This window comes from Leptidea sinapis, chromosome 1 (assembly GCF_905404315.1).
Source record: "Leptidea sinapis chromosome 1, ilLepSina1.1, whole genome shotgun sequence".
Lineage (NCBI taxonomy): Eukaryota > Metazoa > Arthropoda > Insecta > Lepidoptera > Pieridae > Leptidea > Leptidea sinapis.
Window position 1 is genome coordinate 32794498 of NC_066265.1, and position 19154 is coordinate 32813651.

Consider the following 19154-nt stretch of genomic DNA (forward strand, 5'->3'; position numbering starts at 1 on the left):
GTTACACCTGACGCAATTCTTGACGATCGACGGCAATAAACTTTATAATATACTAGCTACTGCAAAAATATATATGCCTGCATCTAGCGTGACAATGTGTAGCCTTTATGTTGAATTAAATCTATTCAGGTGTTCGCCCGCCGTCGGACTGCACCATAGTACCGACTATCGGCTCATCGTAACTATTACAATACTAGTCCAAATGTGTTCGGCTCTAGGAATAATGTCTGGGACTTTTCTAAGTTTAAGGTTTCCTATAGTGTTGCTGGTTTTTGTTATATAGACACTTACAATCAACCAAGAATCAGGAGGAAAGACGTAAAATGCACTCCACTAATCTTTGAACACTCCCACGCCACTCAGGTGGCGGCGGCGCAGCAGCTCCAACGGTCCTGACTCTGATATTCCAAAGTGAACGTCACACTGGCAATCGCAAGCTTGCAAAGTTTATATGAATGATAACATAGACACTTGAATTGAACGTTGACACTGGTGGAGAATCACGAAAGACCACAGGATATCACTCGAGGTAAACACGGTTCACAGATGTAGTGTCAGCGACTACGCCCGAGCACAGCTCAACAGCCTCTGTCCACTTGTCAACCCAAGCGCGACTCGTTATTTCCTTTTAAGTGAAAGAACATAAAATGTCTTTCACACACAGAAGCGATAAAAGTATTTATTTTGATTTAGCGCTGAATTTGGCGGATAACAGCTTACACACAATATATAAATATATAATGCTGTTACGTGCTTTTTTTCAAAGAAGCTCTAACGGAATGAAAAGATTAAGAAAATGGCGGTTTGAAGTCAATACTAATAATGTCAAGTTTAATTTGTTAAATTTATTTCTATTTTAAAATAATTTTAAGACTTCAAAATATAAAATATTATGTTATGCAAGTAAATTTTAATGTCGGTAAACTATTAAATAAAAGTGTATAAAGTTCAACAGCTGCAGTGCAGACGGGTGTCCGGTGTACTTAAAATTGTTCGTGCTAACGGTCGGATTTTAAACTGTACAAAAGGAACCAGAAGATTGAATTCAAAATAATCTCAGGGAGTATTTCTTTTCAAAATAACAAAACAACTAACACACTATAATATATTATACACCACATAAAACTACTTTACATGATATTACTTCAATAATTTTAATTTTTTTTTTTGTCTTTGTATTTTATTTTATAAACTTCTACTATTTTATAACCTTGTAAGTCATTGTTTTTGGATATTGTTTTGTATAAAACGACCAAAATGATGACTCGCGAAGCCTTAGCTCGTCAGGAGGAGATTAACCTCCAACTGACTTTGCAGCAATTAAAGGCAGCTAAAGAGGAAATCCTGCAGTTGCATAAGGAAAGGGATGAAAATGAAAAGGAATTAATTGATATGCTAGCCAGGAATAGACAGTTGAAAAGCGAGATGGCTGAGTTGGATGAGAAATGTTCAAATGCTATTGGGGAACGTGACCAACTTCAAATGATATTAGAAGGTTTTGGGAACTGCAGTGATGCATATGAAGAGGCCCTGAAGCGCATCACTGAGTTAGAAATTGAATTGCATGATGCTAAAAATGAAATCAGTAATTTTCAGATCTATAAATCCAATTTGACTCCCTCACATAACCAAAGTTTATTTGATGAGTTGGTCTGTAGCGCTCCTGAAGTTGTTTCTGCTAAGACTAATTCCAACAATAGTTTAATAATTAACCTTACAAGTCACAATAGTCACCTGAATTCATCTAAAGAGGTTAAGAGAATTAAATGTAGCAGAAACAAGCTGAAAAAGTATATTAAAATAAATAAATACATAAAAAAGACAAATAAATTAGTAAATAAGCAAAAATTAATGAACAAAAATGTAAAATTTAGTAAAGAAAGAATAGATCTAATTAATCAATTAAATTTATACTCATTAACAATTCAAAAGAACCAATTAAAATATGAATCAGATATAAATAAATTAAATAATGAAATCCTAAATCTACAGAAATCATTGGAAACAATGAATAACAGATACAATGTTACAAACAAACAAGTGAAGGATCAAGTACTGGTTTTAGATGAACTTCTTATAAACAAGGAGTCCGTGACAAGACACCACAAATGTGTTACCTACAACTTAGAGAAGAAATCTGAGCCTACTTGTGAGCCTCTTGCTAATCAGCAATTACCTTCACACAAATATAATCAAAACACAAGCTCATCTGATACTAAGTCTATCAGTTCCTTTAAACCAAATAATGTGAATAGCAAAATTGTAATGTTTAGTGATAACTTAGGTAAAGGTATGGGCCGGCTTATTTCAAGCGAGATGGGACAGGCAGTAACAAATTATTGTTTACCAGGACTAACCTTTTCACAGATTGTGCAAAGGCTATCTAAATTTAACTTCACCCCTGACATTTAACTTCACCCCTGACACTACCTTAATGTTATTAATTGGAAACAGAGGAAATACAAACAGAACACAGCTAATCAAACAGTTTGAGTGTTTAGATTCTCTAAACATAAAGAATGTTGTTTTGTTTACTTTCCCCTACGGTCACAGATTGTCACAATCTGAAAATGATATCAGATATAAATTGAATTTATCACTTGACATGTTGATATGCAATAATAGAAATAAATTCCATTTGATTGATATAAATAATTATATTAAATCTAATTTCTCTATGAGAAATATTATTCCAATATATTTAAAACAACGATTAGCTATATCGCTATCATTTTATTTTATACAATCAGCCAAAAACTTGGTGTATCACACTGCTTCTATTGAGCAGTCTAAATTTGACATTGATAATAAAAATAAAACTTTGGAAATTATTCCAAACAATTTAAATTAATTTATAAGACAAAAGGGAATACCTCTTGCAATGAACCATGTTATAGTATATTATCAAACAAATCAAAATTTATTTGTTGTAATAATGTTGTTAATCTGGTACACCAAAATATTCAGGGTATGTTAAATAAGGAACTTGAAATTGAAATATACATGAATTGCAATAACATACATATACTCTGTATTACTGAACACTGGCTTAAATCACATCACATCATGTTTAACTTCACTAATCACCGAGTTGGTAGTTCATTTAGCCGAGTTAATTCAATACATGGTGGCTCATTAATATTAATTAATAAAAATATTAAATTCAAGGAACGAAAGGACATTGTGAGCCTCTCTGTGGAACTAGTGGCCGAGATAGCTTGTATACAATTAGATCAGTTCATTATTATAAGTGTGTATAGACCTCCATCAGCACCATATGAGGATTTTGAAAATGTGATGGATGCAGTCTTGTCTAGAGTTTGTAAGGGCAACAAAAGGATTCTGATTTGTGGAGATTTTAATATTAATCTATTAGAACATTCCTCCATGTGTACTAAGTTTAAAAGTCTGTTCATGTCATATAATCTCAGTAACTTGTTTATAGAGCCAACTAGAATAACACTGACCACAGCTACTTGTCTAGATAACATTTTTACAAATATAAAGCCTAACAGCAAAAGTATAATAAATCAACTAGAATCAGATCACTGTGGACAACTTATTAGTTTTGATTGGCCGACAAAGAAAACTATAACTAAAGACATCACTGTTGTACCAATTACACAGGGCCGTCTGAATTTATTTAAATCTTACCTATTTAATAAATTGCAAGTAATGCCTTTAGAGGAAAATAACCCCAATGTTCTATATAATAATTTTTTTAATTTATTTAATACTGAATTTAAAAAAATATTTACATCGAAGACCATTACAATTAATACTAATACCAAATTTAGTGAATGGGCTACAACTGGAATTCATAAGAGTAGAATGAGGCTCTACAGCCTCTATGATGAAAAAACTTTCAACCATAATCCACTCTTTCTGGAATATGTAAAAAAATATTCAAAAACATTTAAATATGTTTGTCAAGCAGCAAAATCTTTATACTTAAGAAATAAAATAAGACATTCTAACGATAAAATCAAAACTACTTGGAAAATTATTAATAATGAAACTGGTAAAACAAAAGATCAAAACTCTGAGTTTAATCTAAATATTAATAATGTAATTGTAAAATCAAACTTAGATGTTGCTAGAGCTTTTGAAAATTTCTTTACCAATGTTCCCATATCTACCACTAAACATTTAAACTTATGTCCAACCAGGGCAATATCATTACTTTCTGCAAATGTTACTAAATGTTCAAATAATTTCCAATTTAAGTATGTTAATATCTCGGATATCATAAAGTCATTTAAAGAGATTAATGTTAAAAAGACAGCTGACCTCTGGGGTATATCTGTTAAAGTAATAGGCTCTCTGATTGATATGATAGCGCCTGATCTAGCCCTAATATTTAACAAATGTAAAGACTGTGGCACATTTCCAGACCTCATGAAGCATAGCAAAATAATACCTTTATTCAAGTCGGGTTGCTCATCAGATCCCTCTAATTATAGGCCTATCTCAATTTTGTCTACCCTGAGTAAAATATTTGAAAAACTAATACTGTGTCAACTACGCGCTCATTTTAACATAAATAAAATTATACATGATAAACAATTTGGATTCACTCGGGGACGTTCAACTGTTGACGCAGGTGTTGCATTAATGGAACATATTTTTAGTGCTTGGGAGGATTCACAAGATTCTTTAGGAATCTTTTGCGACCTTTCCAAAGCGTTTGATTGCGTCCAACATGAAATTCTAATCAGGAAATTGCAACACTATGGCATAAGAGGAAGTGCATTAAATTTATTAATCTCATATTTGAATAACAGGATACAGTATGTTGAAGTTAATAGTGTAAGGTCTTCAGGCTCCGTGTTAGGAATGGGTGTCCCGCAGGGTTCAATTCTCGGACCATTTCTGTTTTTAGTTTATATCAATGACCTACCGTATCTTATAAAGAACACACATGATATAGTATTGTTTGCGGATGATACATCACTATTATTTAAAGTTAATCGACATGCAACTACTATTGAACATGTAAATAATGCTATTTCTAAGGTAGAACAATGGTTCAAAGTAAACAATCTTCTTTTGAATGGTAAGAAAACGAAATGCTTAAAATTCATATTACCAAATGTAAAAAAGATTAACACACATATTAAATTAAATGGAGAAATGTTGGATCTTGTAAATAAGACAGTGTTCTTGGGTATAACTCTAGATGAGAAGCTTCAGTGGGGTGACCATATATCTGCCTTAGCAAACAGATTAAGCTCTGCAGCATATGCGGTTAAGAAGATAAGAGAACTGACTGACATAGATACGGCCAGAATAGTATATTTTAGTTACTTCCACAGCATTATGAGCTATGGTATCCTTTTATTTAATGCTGCTGAGATCGATACGATATTTGTGCTGCAGAAGAGAGCCGTTAGAGCCATTTATAACATGGGATCTAGAATTTCGTTAAAGAATAAGTTTAAAGAAATAGGTATTATGACAGTGGCCTCACAATACATTTACGAGAATTTGATGTTTGTACAAAAGAATAAAAATAAGTTCACAAAACTAAGTGACTTACATAGTATTAATACTAGAAATAGGGGTAGACTTGTCATGCCTGCCACAAGACTCCATAAAGTCAGTAATTCCTTTAGGTGTCAGTGTGTTCGCTTCTATAATAAACTCCCCGAACATATAGCAAATATGTCTATAAATAAATTCAAAGCCTACACAAAAAGTAAATTAAGCAGCAAAGGCTATTACAATATCCAAGATTATTTAAATGATAAAGCAGCCTGGAATTGAATTGATCTACTTAAAGTGTGATTTTAATTGTTTGATGTTATTTATATTACTTATTTGATTTTAATTTTATCTGTTTGATATTATTTATTTATTATTATGAAATTTAGTGTATGACTGAACTTAAGCCATTGTAAATCAATGTTATGAGTTCAATAAACGTTTTGATTTTGATTTTGGAATAGCTCGCACATGGCAGATTTTTTCCTATCTACTTTTAACACTTGTCGATATATTTTGCACAATTCACAAAATATCTAAATAGATATTATGGTCTGTGTTATTCTGATGTGTACATAAGCTATATTATTGAAATTTTTCGTCAAAATCCATTCAGTTATGTTTGCGTGAGAGTAACAAACATACATGCACAATTTTGGTATTTCTAATGTAATAATAATATAAAATACGATCTCATTTTATCGAATAGGTCGAAAATAATTTAATTTAAAAAATCGAATAATTAGAGAGAATGAATTATTGAGTTGAAATGATAACGGTAGGCGTCCAGACTAATATTAAATATATTATTATGTGATCAGTGATATGTAAGCAATGGAATAAAATATTAAGATATATAAAACTGAAGAAGGAAAATCTGTATTTTATTCTACGATCCAAGTGCAATAGGGCTCACACGCTAAAATATAAGAAATTATTTTATGTTAATAAATAAAATCATGAGAATTTGTCTTTCATTCTCAAAAATCGCCCTCAGGTCCCTCTCTGATAGTAGTAGTTCCTGGGTGATAGGTGTTATTTTCATTGTGTTGTGCAAATATTTTATTAGTAATGCATTGGGGTAATAAAACAATACAGGAATGCTAAGAGAATCATGTATTTAAGTAATAAATAATCAAATAACAAAAAGAACCACAGAAAACAGGTACAATATCACCAATCTCATAGTCGAAACTCGCTCATTAAATCCTTAGTCGCTACAAACGCTTAACAACATACTTGCATGCATTACTACGAGGACCGTCGAGGACCGCGCCATCTGGACTCGCAGTTCTTCCGGCGTCGCAGGTCTCGGGTCCGCAGTCTACTTTACAAATTACACACCATGCCACAGAGCGGGCCAAAATTCAATCGTATGACTAGGTTGCAATATTACGCTCATCCTAAAACGACTCGTCCAACAACTACACAAATCCTTTGAATATTTTCTTCAGAACGGCATTAACTACTTGATGCCGCTTCGGAATTATAATTCGAGACATGAAACTTTAGAAAGCCGTATCGAAGCTTTCCCCTACAATTTAAAAGTGGTCTCTAATACATTAAAATACGTAACAAAATACTCTGAGCTTCAACATGACTACAACAGAGATCAAATACAACATGGCAAGACCCAACAGGTCAATATAAATATGTTTTAAGAGATAATTTGTACACAAGCCTTCTTAGCCTCTATGTGTCGGTGGTACTGTTCTACAATAGATTGCAAGTCACCTACGCTAAATAGAGCCTAACACAACCTTTTACTAGCATTAATAGCCGATTTCTTATGCAATCGCAATCCTAAATTGGCGAATTGATAATGATTGAAATCAATCTATTCCCTGGTTTTTGAATTCAATAACCGAGCTATGGATTCGTTCCGGTGATCGCTATATTTAATAATTTTGACAGTGACAAATCAGCGTTTTCTATACTCTATGGATTTAGACATATTGAAATGCGGATCTTCCTGGATTCCAAAGAATCTCTTATTAGAGTTCGAACCTTGAAAATGGCCGTATTAATCTAATTCACAACACTATATGATTTGCACAGACACATGAGTATATCTACCTACATTGAACTAAAATATTGCCGAAATTAAACACCTAAAAATCAGAATTAACGTGATGAAAAAGTATTTTTGTATAGATATTACATATTTATTACAAGTAATTAGCTAGAACAGTACCACAGCAAACTGGCTTTTTCTTAAAGTAATACTTTAGTTGTTAACTTGCCGTCATATGAATGTATAAAACAAGTAAGCATTGACGATATAGAACAATCGCTAACATATCAATTTAGGTCTAGTAGTGCCCGACAATTTTTTGAACCGCTCTGAAATACGATGCACGCTCTAACTATAGTCTAATTAAAAAAATAGCAGTTTTGTTTTGAGTTTTCAATTAGTATTCGAATTATTATTACTTGAATAATCACAGCAGAGGTGGCTTAAGATAACGCCTAAGGGTTCCCATTCGCTATAAGTCGCCTTCGATGAAGCTAATCTTCTTTTCCTGGGCACTCTTTCTGCCTCCAACTCGACTTGTATCGTTAAGACAATAGAAAGCCGCAACCGACCTTTTCGCCGTGTCAGAGGTCTATCCCGGAAGTATCGTTCAGGTAGAAAAAAATTCGGCGAGCTCTGTTAACCTTGGACGTTAAGAAGAAAGCGAGCGTCTCCCATAGTCCCGGACACTTGGAAGTCAGCCCTTGTCCATCCGATATTAAAAGGGGAGACAGTTGGGACCCGGAAAACTACTGGCTTATAGCTATTCCATTCCTGCTTTCCAATATGGATGGCCAAATCATGGAGACCATACCGACAGTACCGATTTCGCCATGGCGGGTGATCTTCTGGCATACCCAACACAGATGGGCGGCGGCTATCGATAGCAAGGGAGAAAGCTTGGCAGTTATCCTGCACATATCGAAGGCCTTTTGATCGTGTATGGCACAAGGGGGCTTCTCCCAAAACTTACGTACAAAGAAATGAACCTCTTCATCACTTCTTCGTCACTGGTTGCAACAAACAGGTTGTGTTCGACGGATATTGCTCTAACCTAAGGCCCGTGAACGCTACAGTTCCCTGAGGCTGTGTGATTCTTTAGAATATCATTAATAGGTTGGATGTCAGAAGTTGACAGACAGTATTGGAGATAATATACCAACTATGCTGGTTTCTCACGGGAAATCGTAAACCAGTACCAAAAACAAGTGGACCTCATAATTTTGAGCCATTTCAATTCCGCGGTCATCAGGATGGCTAAGTCAATTGAATTCCAAGAGACTATAATGGGTCATAAATATAGCATACCATACTTCAAGCCGGCCCACATACTAGCTTTCGACAAAGCGCAGGTCCGACCATAAGAAGTATTACTCTTCTCTCTGGTCGGGTGTACCCCAGTATCAGCTCGAACCATTTGATCGCGCTGAACGGAGAGCTACTCGAATTGTTGGGAATTCAATATTCTGTAAACGGTTAGATCACTTAGCGGTGTGCGCAGATATGTCGCTTCATTGTGTCTTCTACCGCAATCATTATTGAAAGTGTTCCAAAAGTCAAACAGTTTCTCAGAACACTCCCAGTAATTAATGCGGTAGAAGACACGTAATTAAGCGAAGTTTGTTCGCATATATCGACCGTGGGTGTACTGAACTTCGTACAATATATTCCAAAATGATCGGGGGCGCTAAACAAGCTACGCTACATATACCATTCACCATATAGTTGATGACACCATATTTATATCCTGTGTATGTACTCGTATCATATCACCGTGTACGGGATGATATAATATGAGGGTAGCTTTTTATTGCGATTTTCGAAACAGAAGCTACACTCATTGACAGAAATTTGTAAATAAATGAATAATATAAGTCAAATGTATTTCAAGTATCTTGAAAATGGTGCTAATTATTTATTGCACGGGGATTTGCGGGAGCGAAAAATCTAGTCTCAACTCCGAGATATATGTTTTTCAGGCGTGTACGAGGGGGGATTTCCTTCTTTCTTTCTTCTCGGGATGCTTCGACACTTTCAGTATTTTGAGTTTATTATGTAGCATCAAAACTAAGGTTTTAGTTTAAAATATTTGAAAAAACCGCCATCGGAGATCAAATTGTTCTGACTGACAACGCATTTCAGATAGCCACTAATATTGTCGGGCACTACGAAATAAATTCAAATAACACAACCGTTCCAAAATTATTTGTGATTACAAATTGCATAATCGAAGGGGCCGTGCGAGACTCAAAAAGTTTCCAAAAAAATTGTCTTTGAAATATAATTACATTCGTGGCTGTAATTTGCCACACATTTATTTTTTCGTTCTTTAAAATGTCCTCATGTAATTTGCTATATATTTATTTGTATTCTTGAATTTTTTTCAGTCCTCACTGTCCAAACATAAAAATTGTCCAATGGAGCAATGGTGTTGCAAAAAAGCATATTGATCGGCGAAAACCAACCATTAGATGACCTCGGCAAAACGCATAAAAACGCGATGGATTAAAGCCCTTATGTGGGCAATTTTACACTTTTGAATTTCAGTACATGTTTTTCCTAACTATGTTTGCCTTCACAGTAATAGCGTCGAATAAAAGATCATATGAATTCTAAAATGGAAAACATTGATACGTGCGATCGAACCGTCGCCTGCCGTATGAGAGCATTGTTTACACAGCACGCATCACAAGTCAATGAAGCTATATTACAGCCAAGAATATAAAAATGATCAACAAAACGCTCCTAGCCTTGTTCGCATTGTTCAGGCGGGGCTCGAGTGCACGCGGGCGCGGTCTAGGAGGCGGCGCCCTTCCTGCGGCCTCGTCCGCCGACGTACCCGCGCAGGGACCGCATGGCCATCGCGCGGTTGAAGTGCCGGTGCGTCTTGTGGTCGCCGTCACACTCGCTGCTGTCCACGGAAGATAAGATCACCAGTAGCACACCCATCACCTACACAAACCAGGAATCGTTACAATTACAATAAAAACAGCGCATTTAAAAGTGCCGTGCACAGAGCGAAGCGGCTCAGAACTTTGGGTTCAATCAAGTGTCCTGAGTGACACTGCAATTTAATAGGCAGGGCATATCATTTACCATCAGATGAATGTCTTGCTTGATTCGTCACTTTTTTTCATTGACGTACTATAACCAAGTAGACTCCCAATCGCCTAGTAGAAGGTCATCAAAAATTTACCCGGTGGCGCGGCGGCGCGGCGTCGACATCAACTTATACAGAAAACATTAAAATATTCATTAATATGAACACCTTATATTTTCGTGACAGTAATGTTCAGTTAAAATACGTTCAAGGGATTCATTGAGAGAAAAGTTTAGTGAAATAAATATTATGACAGTACACTGCCAGTACATATACGAGAACCTCCTATACGCTCATAAAAATAGTGATGTACATAGTGTCAATACTCGAAACAAATATAAACTCGCAATTCCATCTACTAGGCTCCGTAAAATTGCTAAATCTTTTAAAGTGGATTGTGCTATATTTTATAATAAACTCCCAAATGAAATTAAAATATTACCTATTAAAAAATTTAAATGTATCGTAAAAAATAAATTAACATCTATTATAATGTGAAAGATTACTTGAATGATAAAGATAGTTGGTATTAATGTTCTAAATTTTGTTAATGAATATTGTTATAATCATTTGAATGCTATTGTAACTTTTGTACTTCATCCTGACTTGCACTAAATAACTTATAAAGTTTTACAGTGAATAAAGATTTTTTTGACTTTGACTTTGTCTATGAACGCTATGACCGAAAACTCACATTAACTTATACACAAAACATTTAAATTAACATCTTATTTTGTGGCAGTAAAGTTCAAAGTCTTTCATAGACTTTGCACTCTGTCTAATAAACGCTTACACAGTTTTGCTTCGGACAATTTTAAAGCATGATTGAGTCTAATTGTTTATTGTACGTCAATGCTTTTTCGCATAAAAAGTAAAGCCTAAGTTTCACATTAATAAAATAATATTTAAACAAATGTGTGCATACTTATGTATGCATGCAAGAAGTTATTGCCTATATATGGCCTAATAAAGCAAAAATCCTTAAAATGATTTATTCCTCGTGCTATTCTACGTTTGTAGAAAAAACAAAATTGTAAAAATCTTGCAACAATGGCTTTGACAATTAATTATTAAATAACGAATACGGCTGTACGGGCTTGAACCCCTTTGCCTATCCTAATAATGGATGAAGAAACCAAAAAAAAACGATTATCGCAAACGTCAGAAATCTTAAAATTTCACTCTCATCATATTTTCATAACGCGCCTAAAGAAGTATAACTTCAAAAATTGACCCTTGGAGTATTTTGGGCAGGAAGGGCCCTACATCACTAACCAACATGGGCCAACAAAGACTAAGAAAAAAGCATGATTCCATTACCAAACAAATGATAATCAGCAATGTGTACACATGGACTGTAGCTTCAGGTATGTTCTCGATATCTTTGAGAGCGATCAGCGCTGGCTCAAAGTCCGGCCTGAGGTCCAATGCATGCCTCAGGTGTATAGCTGCCTCCTGCAAAAATCACAATATGTTCAAATTCTCAGATCCAAAACTACATGATTATTCAAATTCAAATATTTTTATTCAAAATAGGATATAAAATCACTTATTGAAAGTCAAACCTGAGAAGAATGGGCGCAACAAACTCAACGGGCTTTTTTTTTCATGGAAAAAAATATGTTTACAAAGTAATATTGCACACTTACACTTATTATTTAATAGCCTGAGGGTGGTCGCTACCTTCCCTTCTGTGGTATTTTTATGTTATAGTAACCTTTACCACACAAACGTTTTTTAACAAAGTGTTTATAGATTGATATGACAAAGGAACCCTCACAAAAACAACATACCTGTCTTAAATATCTACGGTGTTATAACAAAAAAGTTAAACACGTGTTGAACACTTGTTTCAAAAAGGTTCTATTACAAATCCGAGGTTTTCTGTTGTTTAACGATAATCTTTAGACATCGCTTAAATAGTTAGACACTGTTTAACAAAACACGTGTCTAAGTCATGTCTTAATTATTTTTTCTAATAATACCGCTAATCTCGAACGCCTATCATATTAGTCAAGTTCAGGCTAACATTGCAGTATTTATACAAATTCAATTTGTAACCAAAATTGAACGATGCGGAACTCGAACGTGCCTTTGGGATTCGGTGCGAATGCTATTACCAACTGAGCCATTCGAGTGAAGCATGGATCGTAAATCTTGTTATATCTTGTTCAACTCTCAGGTTGTGGCTCCAACCACCATCCAAGGTTCGAGTCCCACATCGTTCATAAATTATAAAATTGTATAAATAATCCCAGAAGTGAGGGACATCACTTTAAAAATAACAAATTGTTTATTTTCGTATTGAGATTTAAACTAGACTAAATAGAAAGAACTAAGGTAGTAAAAACAACTAAATAAAAAAAAATAACATTAATAAGGTTTATCTAATCATCACATGCAGATAAAAATGACCTCTTAATCATTTAATACTGAATTTCGTTATCTGTAGTCCCAACTCCCCACTCCTGTTTAAAATTTCTAAAAAAAAGCGTAATAAATTATTTAAATAAAATATTTATAATGGATTAAGACTAGTGTATTTGTATCTGTATTTTTACAGAGCGCCAAGTATGAGGTTTCTTACCTATTCGATCACGTAAAAGCTAACTACGACTTGTATGGCGCCGAAAGAGCGCCATCTAATGAAAGTAGAAGAAAACATCATAGATGGTTTTTGTGTAAAATTAACGGGGCGAAATGTCCCCCTGAAAATGTGAGCCATGTCACTAAATTCAAATTAAAAAAAATGTGAGCCGTCACGGGACGCCTGGCAGATGTGAAACATCGACATTATTTTGTAAAGTAATATGCAGAAAATAACATATTGTGATAGGAACTAAATATGTCATAATGATAAAATGAAATATTACGATTTTTTTCCAGATAACGATGACTATTTATTGAATAAACATTTATTTTCATTAAATACAAAAATTTACGAATTTATTTCAAATCGTGACTACTTAATTCGTTTAATCAGTGACTTCGGTAATAGTTATATTCGATGTTGCCTCTGAGGACGGTATTACTGTGACAAGGCGACGCGTCGCCACGGCATTCGTCGCCACGCCAGAAATCGGTTTTACGTGCGGCTATAGATGTTTCACATCAAAATGTCGGGATCAAATAAGTAATAAAAATGTAACTCATACGAAAAACCTAATGTAAGATTACGATTACTTTTTACTACGATTAGACGCATTTTTATCCTATAAAATGTATATTATTTAAACATATTATATGCGTACACTCGCCTTGACGATGAAATACAACGTAAACAATGAATAAGCTATTCAATTTATAAAAATGTTATAGTGTACTTCGTTTTAGCTTTCTGAACTTCTTCTACATGTTAATTTTTACTATGCCAAAATCAATTGGCTAATAAATTATCCAAAGTCAGCACCTATCAATATATCTAGATATCATATGTCGACGGTACGTTTGGGAATCACCCTAAAGCTTAAAATAAATTATTATATTATGATGGTTGAACTTAACTGGGCGATATCGGTAAGTAAAAAAATGCCGAGGCGAAAGTTTGCTTGATAAGTAAACAACGAAGCAATGATAAGAATAGATTGTACCTGATAATGTCCATATGCTTTGAATATTTCACCCAGGGTGAAGTACTGCTGCCAGGCGCTGCGGTCAGGCGGCTGTACCTCCAGAGATCGACGCGTCAGATAGATGGCGTCGTCTAGATACTGCAGCGTGAAGAGCACTCGCGCAAGATTCAGTAGTACCTATACAGAAACGTATTTTTATGACAATATAACGACCGTAAGTCAAACACAATGGCAAACACAGAAAAATTCGTATATAATATAGATTTTATGTCATATGAAGGGACAGTCATTTAGTTATTCAAAGAAGAGATTTGAGAGATCATTTTGATGTCAATTAAATTCTGCGACCGTTATGGAAACATAATTTATGGCCTGTCATGCGAAGGTGATATCCGGCGAGAAGAATATTATGGGTATTATATATCATTATCTTGGGAAAACTCTCCGTGATAAAAGTGGAATAAGAAAGAGGCGTCTCTCGGTCACTTGACGATGCGTACGTCAAGTGACCGAGGTCACAGGGTAGGTAGAACTGGTTTTCGGATACAACGAAATTTAATTGAAACAAAGGATTGAATGAGGTTAATTTTCTCTATGACCTTCTCGAAAGAGGAGACTCGATAGAAGATGCAACTTTCTTCCAGCACTGGTCAAAGGTTTTGTTGAGAGAGACCTGCATGGCCGGTATAACGGCCTCTTGAGTACTGCTCATTACAATGCACGTAGGAGGCATCTAACATATCATTGATATGTAGCAGAAACAGCTTGCCAGGAACTATAGTGTTTACGGGACTCAGGTTCTAGAGATATCTGTCCACAACAACCTTCATGGTACAGTTGTGCAAGTCGGAATTTGCAATAACTCTGGGAAAGTCTAAATAATGGAAGTAAAATGGTAGTAAATCTATTCCCAGGCTGTTTTAGTATATCTACAATAATTACATATACTACTGAGCCATTTTTAATAAAAATTTAAACGTAAGTATTATGGCCATAAATATCAATAAACTTTATACTTTGAGAGCATGGAATAACACAGAGTTATAGAGATATCTTCCAAGCATTGATATAATTTCAGTAGTAATTGTAGCACAAACCGAATGATGACATATAGACTACAATCACAACACACTTAGTCCTTCAACCTGATATTGAAAATAGAGTGTTTCATATGGCCATGATTACATCCTGCCCTAAAAACTAGAAAGCAACAATAAAGCTGCACTGCTATCTTGTAACAGAAATCAGTGTGGTATGAACACATTGGATATGGAATAAGGACAAATGAGTGATTGGAATTTATTTTGAAAGGTATTTTAAATTATCACCCCACCCTTACCTATTTTAGAAACTTTCTTGAGAACTGGAGGAACACTACACAGACAGTTGGTGAAGACATGTACATACAGTTAGATCTGCAGCAACAATAATCTTACATCTAAGCATATTTAAGTGTAAGTCATGTGCAAATTAAATATTTAAACTCACTTCTGCATTATATGGAGACACAGCAAGAGCTCTTCGGAAGCATTCAATGGACTGTCTTGTGTCTCCCTTGATTCTCCAAAAATTGCCAATTTGGTTGTAAAGCTGAACTGATTTTGGCTTCTCCCTTTTGGCCTTCTTAAGACGTTTCTCTAATGCATTTATATCCAGCTCAGTTACACCATTTTTGTAGGCTTTCTTTTTTGTGAAAATTAATGCTACCTGTGGTAATAATATTACATAAAAATATTTTTTTTGGATTACTCATCAGGATACATGAGTTAAATTTGTTTAAGCATTTGTTGTATACTGAGATAAATAAACTGAAGAGGATATTTTCTTACCATTTAGCAAAAATGTGTACTAACTGCTATTATTATTTAATCTTACAGGTGCTTTCTTTTTACAACACCACAGACAAAAGTAAAAGTATTGTAAATAAATAGGTCTGCTGCTTATTTCATGTTTTTCAGGTTCTTATGATATGTATTGTATCTTTGCCACATACATAAAAATAGATATACAAGACTAAACATTTCTTTCTTCTTTTACTTATATGTTAACTATTGACGTAAACAGTAACAATGGGGGTCTTCAATTTTTGTAAATATAATTAAGTAAATGAACAATGTATGATTCAATAGTACCTGTGGCTCAGGAACATTTGGATGTCGATGGCGCCTTGCCACTCCCACTAAGTTGTCATAGTATGTGAAGTTTACGGCCTTGCCACAGTCTAAATATTCATCATCAGTATTGGTATTACTTGTGTCCACTTGAGAGCCATCTTCATTGTTGTCAGAGGCAACTCTACAAATTTGATTATTAATTATTATTAATTACCATTTAAAAATTATAGTGTGCTCAAATTTACTGAAGAGACATAAATATATAGTACGGCAATATGTTTGACTTGTTTACATCCAATAATCTGCCACAAAAATGGCTAGGCCATAAATGGAAAACTTGTATAAAATGGTTGATGCTAACTGTAGAAGAAAGAAGTAGTTTGAGAGCATGGCAAATGGAGGTACATAATATGGGTTTCCTGAAGATTAAGCTGCATGTATTCTTATTCCAGTATTTGTAGATTTTCTTATGGAATATAAGGACAAATAAGTGTGCCTGATGGTGAATGATCACCAGAGGTAACACACAGGCCATGTTAAGTATCTCACATACATACTTATGCCATATGCTTAGATGAATATAATTTAAATATATGGGATTTTAACTTATTATTTACAATACTAAATTATTAGGTAAAATATAACATTAGCATAACTGGCCACCGAATGTAATTGGAAGATTGGCTTTTTTTTAATTATTTGGGATAACAACAGATAATTTATTTATATAATCCATTCTGCTTGAGTAAAAAATATTAGATACTAGCATATTACAAGTTCAGAGGGAGGAAGGAAATAGGGTTGAAACCTTCTATGTATATGTTTATGTAGCAATTTCAGTATCACTTACTTATGATAAAAATGAATCACACTGAGCTGTGGCTTTCATACTTGTATCATATAATAACATACTCTTAATAGACGCTTAGTTACTTTTAAAGTGATAAGATGATAAAAAAGATTTATGTTTACCTTTGTTGATCATATGCATGGCAATCAGTGCAAAACATTTCATAGCTGTTCTTAGTCCAAGTATTGCCATAATAAACCGTTGAAGTTAGTATGTTAAATGCAACATCATTTTCAGAAAGTTTAGATTTCTCAGAATCATCCTGAAATAATATTATATGCCTTATTAGGAGCTTTATATATTATTATTAGGTTTATTAAAATATAACAATTGAAAAGTATTAAAATGAATTCAAACATGGTTCTAATATATGCTAACAAAAACCAATATAATAAAATAGAAAATAACAATATTGATTATATAAAGTATTCATTAATATACACTTAGCACACACCTGCGATACTGTAGAGCCGTCAACAATTTGACTTTGTTCAACATCTAATTTCCAAATATTGGATGTTCTTGAGTTAGTGACAATAATTTGAAATGAAAATATATACAAAACCAAACAAGTCAAATAAGGAGAGTCCCCCATATCGACTAGTCAAGGAAAAAGTAAACATGTAAATTAAAATAATCAAATCGGTGGACAAAAAATTAAAAGAAAAAATACTTGGTACTTATATTATGAAGAAATAATTGATTTCACACAATGTTCTTTTATCTTCCTCGTTTTATTTTGAGAAATCAGATTTGAGATTCCGTACTCCTGTTCCCTAATCCCCACTTCAGATGACAGGTCTGAGATCACTGTCACTTTTATTATATTTTGTTTTTTTTTTATTATTTTTAATCATAATATTCTCTCGGGAAGGCAAAGAGCAGAGTCCCTTAGGTATTCTAAGACTATTCTTTTCTTCCATCTCTGGCTTTTGTGGAAGGTGTACCACAATTTATCCGATGTCACGTTAAAGAACCACCAGTGGTGATTGGAGCTAAACATTGAAACAAGTTTTATTTTGTTATATTTTATAAAAGGCATATTGTCCTGAAAACGTGCTCTGAAAAGGTCACGAAACGTCGGGTTACCTAAAATAATAATAAAAATCTAACTTTTACGCAAAAACTTATGTAAAAATACAGTTACAATTGTGTTTCTAATCCTTTACAAAGTGTTTTTTTTAATGAATTCAAGTACACCATAAAAATGATCAGATGAATTTTTTAAAGACTTTTAAAAGTATACAGGACAATATCATCTGCATATTCATATATTTGGGATATCATTTGCAATCATACTATTTAGGTCGTATATACACAGATTGTATAGAACTTATACAAAGGACTGAGCCTTGAGGTGAACTTTTCCAAAGTGACTTAGTAGGGAGGTAAGAGGATGGACCTTTAATTGTTATTATTCTTTTATTAACATGTTACGAAACGAAATAACTTTGAAACTCTTGCCCTTTCTGAAGCAGAAATGAGAGTTGGAAAGGAGATTATTCTTGAGGTTTGTTTTAAAATTTTGTCCGAATCTTTTGTAAGAGCAGAAGATAGGACACTTGGTCTTTATCCGGTGGCTTTAGATGGATTCTGACGGGATTTGAGTAATGGAAAAATTGCCAGATTTTTCCAAGGTGGAGGGATGACGCCAACATCAAAAAGGCTATTTGTTACATCTAGGTAAAATTCTTTGGATGTAGTTGATGAAAAAGGGGTCTCTAAGCTGTGAGGTGAGGCAAGAGGGTTAGGAGGGGAAGGAAAATATTCCTTATTTGAAATTGAAGGGGGACATTCTATCTGAAAAGTAAAAAGTCTATACATATAGATGAATCCACACTTAATTCATACTCTTGAGCACAAAATAAGCCTTTAAGTTTTTTAAAAAGGATACATCCTTGTTTTTTTCTATTTTTTTAATAAATATGTTGCTTTGGCAGCCACGTTTTTGAACGTGAATGAAGATAGAAAAAGTGTTTGTGTGGCATAATTAAACCACGATGCAAGTGAAACTATTTTT

At 34.0% G+C, this 19154-nt stretch overlaps 1 protein-coding gene across 1 annotated transcript; it reads right to left on the reverse strand.

Moving 5' to 3' along the window:
• Positions 1 to 9237: 9237 nt before the first annotated feature.
• Positions 9238 to 17927, reverse strand: LOC126964418 (uncharacterized). The gene is made up of 7 exons (XM_050807550.1): positions 17589 to 17927; positions 17257 to 17396; positions 16303 to 16465; positions 15659 to 15877; positions 14189 to 14347; positions 11919 to 12053; positions 9238 to 10450 (listed from the first exon to the last, which is right to left on the reverse strand). The coding sequence occupies exons 1-7, from the start codon at positions 17727 to 17729 to the stop codon at positions 10295 to 10297; spliced, it is 1113 nt and encodes a 370-aa protein (XP_050663507.1). The 5' UTR covers positions 17730 to 17927; the 3' UTR covers positions 9238 to 10294.
• Positions 17928 to 19154: the final 1227 nt, after the last annotated feature.